The sequence below is a fragment of the Grampus griseus genome, assembly GCF_964374135.1.
Source record: "Grampus griseus genome assembly, chromosome: 1".
NCBI classification, from domain to species: Eukaryota; Metazoa; Chordata; class Mammalia; order Artiodactyla; family Delphinidae; genus Grampus; species Grampus griseus.
The window spans coordinates 32,323,641-32,334,483 of NC_139017.1; the positions used below are offsets into that span (position 1 = coordinate 32,323,641).

A 10,843-nucleotide genomic window follows, 5' to 3' on the forward strand; every position below is an offset into this window, starting at 1 on the left:
TCAACTGTGAGTATGGCCAGTTGGGAGGCACTGCCCGGCGGCCCAGCCCGGGATCTCCCTGCTCCCTCACGGAAGCGGCTGGCAGGACTGGCCACTGGGTGGCGTGTGGTCACCAGGGTTTCCCTGCTCCTGGCGCAGGGTGACTCCCTGTAGTCCAGAGCCCCTTAATTCATCCTTCCTCCTGACACCGTGGCCTTAGAGGGCGTCATCCTTCCAAATCAGGACGATGGGTGAAGGTCAGTGAGAAACGCTGACTTGAAGCTGTAAGTTCGTGTTGAGAGCCCAGAGGCCCGTGTGAGCTGACCAAGAGGGAGCGTGTCAAAGCACAGGATTCTTTCCGGCCACTTCTGCTGGGGGACAGTGTCCAGCCTGGAGATAAGAATACGCCATGACTTTCTCAGAGGACTGGGTCCCTTGGCAGGTTTTTCTGTTTAGGGATCAATCCTGTCTGCAGCACCCTTCTTCTCACAAATGCTTTTCTTTGCTGTTTTTCCTCCTGTGTTGCCCTCTCGACCTGCCCCTTCGTGGTTTATCTGACCTGCTCTGCTACTGCAGCCCTCTCTCTCCCTCCTCCCCCCACCCTGGGTGTGTTTGCGCGTGCGGTGCGCGCACACAGGCATCCATCCTCGTCCCTGGAGTCCTTGTGGTTTTAAAGTGCTGATACTAATCCGATTTGAGTTGACTTATTGTCAGAGTGGCTTTTCATGCTCCCCAGAGACTGTTGGGAGTTCCCATCAAGATTTGGATCTCGGCTCAAGCCCCTGCACTGCCTTGTCCCCATTGGCAGCCCGTGGAATACAAATGAAAGGCCATTTGCCAGCCTCGCCCAGCTGGTCAGTTAGCGAGTCAGCTGCTCTGTCAGAAGATGAGCTGAACAGAGGCCCGTGTGGCCCAGGGGTCCCAGCAGCCCTGGGCAGCGACACAGGAAGGTGCTCAGCCTTCCTGCCAGTGAGCGTGTGGTCGGGTCAGAACCGGAGCCTGCAGCCTGGAGAGGGGGCGGCCTTGAGGGCCTGGTCCCACTGAGCGCCTCTGCCCACCCCTCCCCCTCCCCTTCGCAGGTGCTCCAGAGCAAAGGTAGTGAGGAACCCACATGTGGGTGTTAGGCAGGATGTTTTCCCGGTGGTCTTGGAACATTCTAAAAAATGCCTCGGCCCACTTCAGCCTGGCCCCCGGCCTTCCCCAGGACTGCGGAACTCTGGGGGAATTATTTCTCACTCTCCCCTTATCGCTCCCATAGTACTTCCCTGGCCAGCCCTCGGTCCAGAAATTCCTGCATTCCATGAGTGACTGGCTCAAGAAGCAACAGAGAAAGAAAATTCCCTACGGTTTCTTTAAAACTGCCCTGGACAGCAGGAAGGAGGTGAGTGTGGGAGGGCTAAGGAGGATCTCCACCTCATGCTTGATATCTATGGGAGTGGAAGGGCTTCACCCTGTCACCTCTGACCTCTGTCACCGACCTGCACTCAGGAAGGAGGCAGTGATCGTGGTCGGGTCCTCCCATTAGGAGCGAGTAAACTGCTGTTTATTGAGCCCTCTCTGTACAGACCTCATTTAATCCTCGCAGCATGAGTGGAAGGCAGATATTATCCCCATTTAGCAGATGAAGAAACAGAGGTCAAATAAGCTAAGATCATACAACCTGTAAGTGGTTGGGCTGAGATTTAGAACCAGTTGTGAGACCCCGGTGGTGAGAGAGCTTTTTTTTTTTTTTCTGCGGTACGCGGGCCTCTCACTGTTGTGGCCTCTCCCGTTGCGGAGCACAGGCTCCGGACACGCAGGCCCAGCGGCCATGGCTCACGGGCCCAACCGCTCCGCGGCATGTGGGATCTTCCCGGACCGGGGCACGAACCCGCGTCCCCCGCATCGGCAGGCGGACTCTCAACCACTGTGCCACCAGGGAAGCCCGGTGAGAGAGCTTTTAATTCCAGCCCTCTGTTGCTCCCTGGCGTGCTGTGCTCCTCAGCAACGCTTCTGTCCAGGGGCAGCTTTCTGGGCTCCTGCTCTCACAAAGGTGGGCACGTCAGCCAGGAGAGGTGCAGAACCTCACAGACGTGTGGGGTGTCAAAGCTTGACGGGACCTTAGAGATGACCCCCCTCGTTCTACAGAGGGGAGGCTAAGGCTAGAGTAACGATGTGACCCGGTCTGTGTCACGGGTTCTCAGACCTACTGCTCCTTTGACGGGTGTCGCCAGTGGAAGGGAAATGCCACCTTCAAGGTGATAAACTGAGAAAGGGACCATTTGTTCTGGGGCTCTGTGCTGACCTGGAGTCTTCTGCAAGTTGCCCTCCCCACTTCCCACGCCAGCTCCTTTTTCTTCTCCGCATATGCATTCACGCTTGTGTGTGTCCCTTAGGGTGCTCTGACTGCCGACAAGGTGAACTGGGTGGGCTGCCAAGGGAGTCAGCCGCACTTCCGCGGCTTCCCCTGCTCCCTGTGGGTCGTCTTCCACTTCCTGACCACGGAGGCAGCTCGACAAGATGTAGACCACTCACGAGAAACAGGTGAGTCTGGGCCTGTGCACCCCTTGTGCCTCAGCCGGCCCTGTCCCGCCCTCCGCTGGCTCCCCGCTGCAGGCCTGAATTTAGGGGAGTCCGCCTCTGCAGCTGGCCACACACAAGCAGAGGGCCTGGAGTAGCCACTCAGCCCTGCCCACTGCCCCCGAGGTGGTGCCCCACCAACGGGCATGAGGCTGCTCCCTGGCTTTCTTGTAGCCACAAGCCTGATTTATTTTTAGTCTTCCCGAGAGAGTTCTGGTTCTATTTTTTATACTCCCATAAAGAAAAGAACTATGTCTATTTCACAGTTTATGCAGCTGATACCGTAGACTCAACAACTTTACTGCACTTCCCACTGAAAAATCATTTTCTAGGGGAACCTGGGGAAGTACTTTTCCCCCTTTGCCCTGTTTCATCCCCAAACCATGCAGCTGCTCTCCACAACCCACACTGCCCCACAGCCGCACAGAGCAACTGAACAGGTGGGCATCTAGCTCACGGAGGGACCAGGCTGACGCCAGACCCTGGCCCAGCCTGGAGGATACAAAGGAGGAAGAGGCAGTCCCTGCTCCCAGTGGGCTGTGAGACAGGTGGGCACAGGGCTGCCATGCAGCCTGCCAGGGCCCAGGGGGAGAGCAGGATGTGCGGGTGGAAGAGAGGGAACGCTCCACGCCATCGGGAAGGGTGGGAGGAGGTAAGTGAGGGGGAACGATGGACAAGAGTCCCCGACAGAGGAGACGGCCTGTGCAGAGACAGAGGGAACAGGGGGAGCTGCCGGATGTGCGGACAGCCAGCCAGTCTGTCAGCCCGGATTTACGGAGTGTCTCCAAAGAGCCGGGCCCTGCTCTAGGGGTGTGGTACAGCAATGCATACAGCGAGATGTCCCTGCCTCAAGGGGACAATAGTCCAGTGGCAGGAGACAGACAGTAAACACACAGATCATTTCAGGTGTGATGGTGAGTCGGTGAAGAAGACAGAGCCAAGCGGTGGGGGAGGGGGGCTGGAGAGGGGATGCTGTGTTTAGACAGGGTTTCTGGCTGGGGGAGGCTTTTCGGAGGAGGGGCCCCTGTGCTGAGACCTGATTGGTGAGAGGGAAGCAGCGGTGGGACATCTGGGATGAGAGCCCCCCGGGCTGTCTGCTCAGGCTGCCATAACAAGGTGCTACACACTGGGTGGCTTAAACAACAGAAACGTGTCTTCTTACAGTTCTGGAGGCTGGAAGTCCACAATGAAGACGTTGGCAGGGTTGGTTCTGTTGAGGCCTCTCCTTGGTTTTGTAGATGGCCATATTCTCCCTGGGTCTTCCCACGGTCCTCAGTGGGGGTGTTCCTGGCTACGTCCAATTTCCTCTTCTTACAAGGACACCAGTCATATTGGATTAGGTTGTACCCCAGTGACATCATTCTCACTTAATCACCTCTTTAAAGACGCTGTGTCCAACCAAATACAGTCACATTCTGAAGGACTCAGGGCTAGGACTTCAACATAAGAATTTTAGAGGACACAGTTCAGCCCATAACCCAGGTCAAGGACTAGTAAGTGCAGAGAACAAGTCTGGTGTGTGTGCAGCACCAAAAGGCGGCCAGTGTGGCAGAGCCTGGGAGTGGGGGGAGCAGGAGAGGAGGTGGGCTTGGAGGTCCTGGTGTGGGAGGGAGGGAGATTTCAGTCTCTGCATTATGAGAATCTACTAGGGACCTTAAGCAGGGGAGTGATGCGCACGAGATCGGTGCTTTAGAGCGATTACTGGGTGGAGGGTGGGCTACAGCAGGGCAAGGGGGAGGCAGAGCAGCCAATTAGGAAGTTGTGGAACTTGTCCAGGAGAGGTGGTGGTGGCCTAGACTAGAGTTGTAGGTGTGCACATGGAAGAAAAAGTGGGCAGGTTTGGGAATATTTTAAAGGTAGAGCTGATAGGACTCAGTGACGGATTGGATGAAGACTATGCAGGATCAAGGACTTTGGTCGGACCTTGGACTTGTTGGGCCTGAACGTCAGGTAGTTGATGGTCCTATGAGCCGAGAAATGGGAAGGCTCAGGGCGGGGAGGGAGTAGATGGGGGAGGGTACACTTAGTGGCCTGTGCCTATTGGATCTCTGAATGGAGATGTAGACAGTTGAGTCTGCAGTTCTGGGGGGAGGTCCAGGATAGAGATACAAGTCTTGTGGTCATTAGCATATAGATGGTAGTTCAGGCCTCGGGACCGGAGGAGCCCATTAGTGGGTGGGCAGAGAAGAGGGCTGAGGCCTGAGCTCTGGGGCATTCAGCATCCAGACCTCTGCTGGGGGCGCAGGGGCCAACAAAGGAGACTAAGAAGGAGTGGCCATTGCAATTTCAAGAGGTCCCCCAACATGAAGAGTTTCAAGAGCGAGAACATAGTCAGCCAAGTGGGGAGGTGGTGTGAGGCGAGGACCTCCCTGGCGAGAGCTGTGTCAGTGGATTAGTGGAGAGAGAGGCCTGGTTGGGTTGGGCTGAAGAGAGAGGAGCCGGGAAGAAATTGGAGGTGATGGGGGAGTGATTGGGGTGTGACTGGGGTCAGAGAAGGGGTTTCTTCGTTGTAGTTCTTTTTTCTTGTCGGAAGGAGCCCATACAAGGGAGAAATTGATGATGCCGTAACACAAGAAAACATTCGCGGGAGTGAAATCTTGGAAGAGGCGAGAGGGGTGAGGTCCAGAGCATGAGCCAGGCGGAGGAGGCGAGGATAGCTGCAGGGCAGGTGGTGAGTGGGTGGCGGGGGTGGAAGCAGGAGCTGAGGGGGCTGAGGAGGTGAGAGGCAAGGCACAGCTTGGCGTGGGCACTGACGTCGCCAGAACCGAGGGCACGGGCAAGGGTGGTGCGTGGGACAGAGAGCTGCGTGCTGCAGTCCCAGTGGATGGAGGGGTCAGACTCGGAGTTGGAGCTTTTAAAGGGCTGGGGGGATCGCAGCAGGAAGGAGAGAGAGTTTGGAAGCAACCGACAGCAGGGAGAGTACTTCCGCCACCTCCAGCCCTGAGTGTGGAAGACGGAGGGGTTTAAGGGGAGCGGGTTTGGGGGAACAGTGGTATCTTCAGGGAGGAGCCTGTGTCAGAGCAAGAAGAGGGCGGGTATTCAGAGCCTGTGCTGTTGCCAGGCCAGAGAGCCCAGTGGGAGGAAGTGAGGGGGCCGGGGAGAAATGGAGACAAATTAGGGAGCGTTCGGGGCCAGATCGGGATGGGCTGTGGACGCAGCATGGCACGATGGGGAGCGAGTTGGAACAGGAAGCCTAAAGCAGGAGGGGCAGAGTAGGGGCCCACGGGATGGGGGATGGGCACCGTGGCCCCTGCCTTCCTCTCCAGCCACGTCTCTAAGAGCCTGAGTGTCCTGACAACGCGTTTGGACTTTATCCTGAGTGTCTGTAAGTGATGAGGGCCTGGATAAGAGGCAGACGAGGGAGACTGAGGTTTACGAGTTTGGAAGGAGATGGGGTCAACTCGAACATGCCCCCTGGGAGGTGAAGTAGACAGGGAGACCTGAGCCCCTCACCAGGTGGGCTGGGGTGTGTGTTCCCCGTGCAGAGGCGACCACGGTGGGCCTGTGATGGGAACAGTGGTGGAGCCAGCAGGGACAGGCAGCCAGAAGGGCCCCTGTGACTGGAGTCTCCTCTCCCCTGTAGTCAAGGCCCAGGAGATCCTCCAGGCCATCCGGGGCTACGTTCGCTTCTTCTTTGGCTGCCGAGCCTGCGCTGGCCACTTTGAGCAGATGGCCACTGAGTCCGTGCACCAGGTGGGGAACCTGAGCAGCTCCATCCTCTGGTTCTGGTCTAGCCACAACAAGGTCAACGCTCGCCTCGCAGGTAAGGAAGGGCCTGCCTCGAAGGCTGGAGTCACCTGCAGAGGGAGGGTGAGACGGGGGAGCTTTGGAGTCTGGGACCAGAGGCAGGAGTCGGGACCTTCTTTGTCCTCTAAGTTACACCCCGTGTTTCATGGTGCTTCTCAGCACCCAGAGCCCTTTCACGTGCTCTGCCAGCCCTGCTGATGTATGTCAGTATCATTAGACCTATTTTCTAGATGAGGAAACTCAGGCTTTGGCACCGTGAGACCCTGGTCTTCCGATGCCATTGCTCACTCTCTCGCCCACACCAGGGCCCCTCCCTCTGGCCTGTTGGGGTCCCTTTCCTGCCTCGCATGTCCTGCTTTCTGGCTCTTGGCCCCTTACTCAAACCAACAGAGAGGAGAGAGCTGGGCCTCTCCCCGCCCTGGGAGGGGTATAACGATAAAATATACTTGAAGAGAAAATCCTGGTCCTTCCTGGAAAAACCAGGAACTGATTCTCCCGGGAGAGGCCTTGTCTTCTGAATATACCTCATTTACAGTGTTTTCTATTCCCCGTGCACAGGAGTCAGATGGGTCCAACAGGCAAAAGCATTAAACTCCAGAGGTGGCCAGAAGCTGGTGGGTGGGGAGGGAGCCACCTGTGGATGGAGCCTGGGCTTGTCTGTGGGGAGAGAGGAAGTGTGTTTGGCTGGGACAGACCTCCCAGGGGCGGCGGGAGGTGGGGGATGAGGCCTGGGGTGGGGCCAAGGTCAAAGGAGCCCGTGGAGCAGGTGGCTGTGCAGGCGGCTGCACTTGGTCTGCATCTCCTGGGGCCTCCTGGTGGACTTCAAAAGAAGACACGTGCTGTCTCTCCTCCCACCCCTTCTCTCCCTGCCCCTGTCTGCCCCTGCCACCAGATGCTCATTTGACCCTCCAGCCTCAGGACCTGTAGGCTCCTGGCTTCTCTGGGGGCCCAGCTGCTGCTGGAGGGCCAGGAGCCCACGCCTCTCCCTGAAGGGAAGGCCGAAAGGAAGGCAGTGTCCTACTCTCTCTAGAGGGGTCCTTTCAGATCAACTAGTAACAATAATGAGCAGGTGCAAATGGAGTGCTCACTTTGCAAGGCCTGATCACTATGACTTCTCACTGGACCCTTGGAATCTACATGTTGCTCCCTCCCCAAAATAATCATTCTGATTTTTACATCACTTACTGCTGCTGCTTCCTCATTCTGGCCAGCAACTTTTTTTTTTTCCTATTAAACCCTTTAGGGGAGGTACCTCCTCCAAGAGAGATGGGCTGATTGCCATTCCCCAGGTGACACTGGAAGAGGGGCCGGTGGCAGGCCCTCTGGGGCTCAGCCTGGGGCTCTGCCCACAGTGCCAGTCCTGCTTGGGGTCCCAGTAGCCTGGTGGGAACGGCAACTTCTTGACTCTCTCCTGGGTGTCCTTTTCCCCATCCAGGCCCCCAGGCCTCCCCACACCCCACCCCTTGGGGCCCACCTGACGAAGAAATTCCACTAACTCCTACCTACCCCAGAGGGCCGCAGGGGGTAAAGGAGATGCCTCGTAACTACCATGTGCCTTGAGCTCTTGCTTTAAAAACATTTTCCCTTTGATTACAAAAAGAATGTATCTTCACTTGCATAAAACCTGGGAAATTTTAGAAAAATGCAAAGAAGATACATACTAGTGGACCATCCAGTCTGCAAGACAGATCGTTCTGAGTCTTCTCGCCCTTTCTCATGTCTGGTCCAGGGGTACAAGCCAGCAGTGAAGTTGACAAAGAGAGACAGTGGGTTAACACGGGGAAGTGACTGGAAGGGAAGCTGTGGAGTTCTGGGGGTGGGGGAGGGTAGGAACGTCCTCTCCCAGAGAGGCACCAGTGTTGGGCCCTGCGGTGGGCCAGGCTTTGTGCTAGGTCTTTCATCTGCCCTCTCTCGCGCCCATCCTTTCCCAGGGCAGCAGTGCCCCCTTTTTGCAGATGAGGGAGCTGGCATTCTGAATGGAAGAATGCGGTCTGGGCTTCCGGGTGGCCAGTGTGTCACAGGCAACCTGTGTGTGCTTCCCTCCCCAGGTGCTCCCAGTGAGGACCCCGAGTTCCCCAAGGTGCAGTGGCCACCCCGTGAGCTCTGTTCCGCCTGCCACAGTGAACTCCAGGGTGCGCCCGTGTGGGACCTGGGCAACACCCTCAAGTTCTTGAAGACCCACTTCTCCCCCAGCAACATCGTCCTAGACCTTCCTTCGGCTGGCCTGGGCCCCCGGAGGGGTGCATAGAGGATGGCAGTCCCCGCAAGGCAGGTGGAGCTGGAGCTGGCGATCGGAAATTTTACTCTGGGCCCTGAGAAGGCTGAGATCATGGCGGGCCCAGGGACAATGTCCCCTGGAACCACCATCCCAGATGTTCCAGCAGAGGGACCTGGGGCAAGTCACCCCCAGGAGACGCAGGCTGGCCTCAGCATGGCCAGAGATGAGCCAGACCAGGAAGCTCCTGAGCACATAGCGGGGCTTCAGAGGGATAAGTTGGAGCAGCCAAAAGGGCGGCAACGCTTGAGCAGGGGAGACACAGGAGCCGTGTTGTTGGCCGAATTCCTGGCTGGGAAGAACTTCCCCAGAGGCCCTTCAGAGCTGAGGCGAGTGGGCCGCAGCTCCAAGCAGCTGGCCAGCGACCCTGACGGGGAGCCAGAGGCTGGGGCCAGGCAGGGCCGGAGCCAGTGGCTGCAGGTGCTGGAAGGGAACTTCTCCCACCTGGACATCAGCCTCTGTGTGGGGCTCTCCTCCGTGTCCTTCATGGGTCTGCTGGCTGTGTACACCTACTTCCGGGCCAGGATGAGGGCCCTGAAGGGCTATGCCAGCCACCCCGCAGCCCGAACCGCCCAACTTGGGAGGGGGCAGGATAGGGAGCTGCCATCCCTGGGCTCTTCCAGCCCCCTGCACCCCACCCCTCCCACCTTGTTCCTTGTCCAGGAAAATCTAGGAAAACCAGTTACTGCAGCAGACCTCCCTGGGGCTTCTGGGAAGGGATGTTCCATAGACAGGAAGACATGTCCAGGTTCTGCCAGCAGAGGGGGAGGACAGCCTTGGGCAGTGGGGTCGGGAGACTCCATCCTGGGCCTCTCAGCACCGAATTCCTCTTTTTCAGCTTGTTTGAAGTCCTCCCTCATTCTTCCTGAAGCTTCAGTGATTCCCGCTTGGTGTTGGCCCTAAACTGGGGCAAGTGAGGCTGCAGTCTCCAAGGTTTCCCATCTCCAGAGGAGGGGCCCCTGGGGCTGGAGTGGACTCCTTACTACATCCCGGGACTCCGTCCATCCTGCTACAAAGAGCCCTTTGCACCAGAGAAGGAAGGACTGCCTCTGGCCCTCTGTGCTCGCCCGTCCTCCAGCCCCTCAGACCCTCCTGGGTGGGGTTTGGCTTTACGGTGGGCTTCGGAAGCTTCTGGAAGTCATGCTGGTCTCCCAGGTGAGGTCTGTGGGAGGAGGGCCTCTGGCCGGCTCCTTCCCAAACCTTGGGTACAGGAAGGGTACAGGCTGGAATCGGTGTGGTGATGGTACTGGGTTGGGGGCGGGGGGGGTTAGGGAGGGCTGTTGGGATGTCTAGTGCCTTAGCTGTGAGAGGCTGAGAGAAGTGTTCGCTTTGAACATGCTTTGGCTTCTCCGCATTGGGCTCCACCCCTCTTGGAGCTGGGTCTTTTGTCTCTTGTTGATTTTCATCTCCAAAATAGATGCTAATCTTTACTGTGGAGGGAGGGGAGTGTCGTCCCTCTCAAGGGTCCACCTCCCATCCTGTAGAGGTTAACAGGGTCAGAGGGGAGGATGACGCTGTACACATGCTTGATCCCCACTCTGCCCCACGGTCGAGGGGGCTCTGGAATAAATTATTTTTGTTAAGGCAAGCGCCGGTGTGTTCCTTAACTTGCTACTAGTGTCCGGGGCTGGGTAGAATGTGCAAAACCCAGCCTGACCTGGGATGCAGCCAGCTCTCGGGGGGTCAGAGCACCCTTGTCATAGCCCCTGTCTCCTGGATGGGGCCCTCCCCCACTGTCCACAGAGCTCTCTGTGACCCGAGCCCCTCAGTCCCGCCTCCCCCCACCCCCGCTCCCCCGCCCTCCCAGGGAGCACCTGCCCTGGTGCTCTCAGTTCTGCTCCAGGAACCTTGGCCTGCGCCCGCCTGACCCCTCCTCAGGCAGGCGGCCTACATCTCCAGCTCTCCTTGGAGGAAGGAGAGAGGGCTTGTTTTCCAGAGCCAGCCTGGGCTGCCTGCTCAGCAGGGAGGAGTCAGCCAGATTGGAGAGCCTGCCCCTAATCCGGCCTGCTGGGTTCTACAGGGATCAGAGCAGCTGATAATGAACCTCATTAAGGGAGAGCAGGAGCCTCAATCCGATTTGGGGTTTTCTCTTGGACATCTTCGCTCTGCTCAGATGGCCTCGGCCCTGTGTGGAGCAGGTGGGGTGCCAAGCACACTCCCTCTGCTGGGGCAGCTGGGTGGGGAGGGTGGAGGGGGGCAGGCAGGTCGACCCCCCGCTTCCCTGCTTGTGTTAGCCCTGTGTCACCTCCTTAGCTGCCTGGCTCCTCGGGTGGATTGCAGCCC

The 10,843-nt window shown here is 57.9% G+C and overlaps 1 protein-coding gene across 2 annotated transcripts in view; it reads left to right on the forward strand.

The window, feature by feature from the left end:
- Positions 1–10,148, forward strand: part of QSOX1 (quiescin sulfhydryl oxidase 1) — a 41,411-nt gene extending 31,263 nt beyond the window's left edge. Inside the window, exons 9-13 of one of the 2 annotated variants that reach the window (XM_082676870.1) lie at positions 1,238–1,360; positions 2,355–2,502; positions 6,122–6,301; positions 8,334–8,557; positions 9,399–10,148. In XM_082676870.1, the coding sequence (XP_082532996.1) occupies positions 1,238–1,360; positions 2,355–2,502; positions 6,122–6,301; positions 8,334–8,533 (651 nt within the window). In that variant the 3' untranslated portion in view covers positions 8,534–8,557; positions 9,399–10,148. The remainder of the gene's footprint in view (positions 1–1,237; positions 1,361–2,354; positions 2,503–6,121; positions 6,302–8,333; positions 8,558–9,398) is intronic. The other variant, XM_082676869.1, reaches the window with a different exon arrangement.
- Positions 10,149–10,843: the final 695 nt, after the last annotated feature.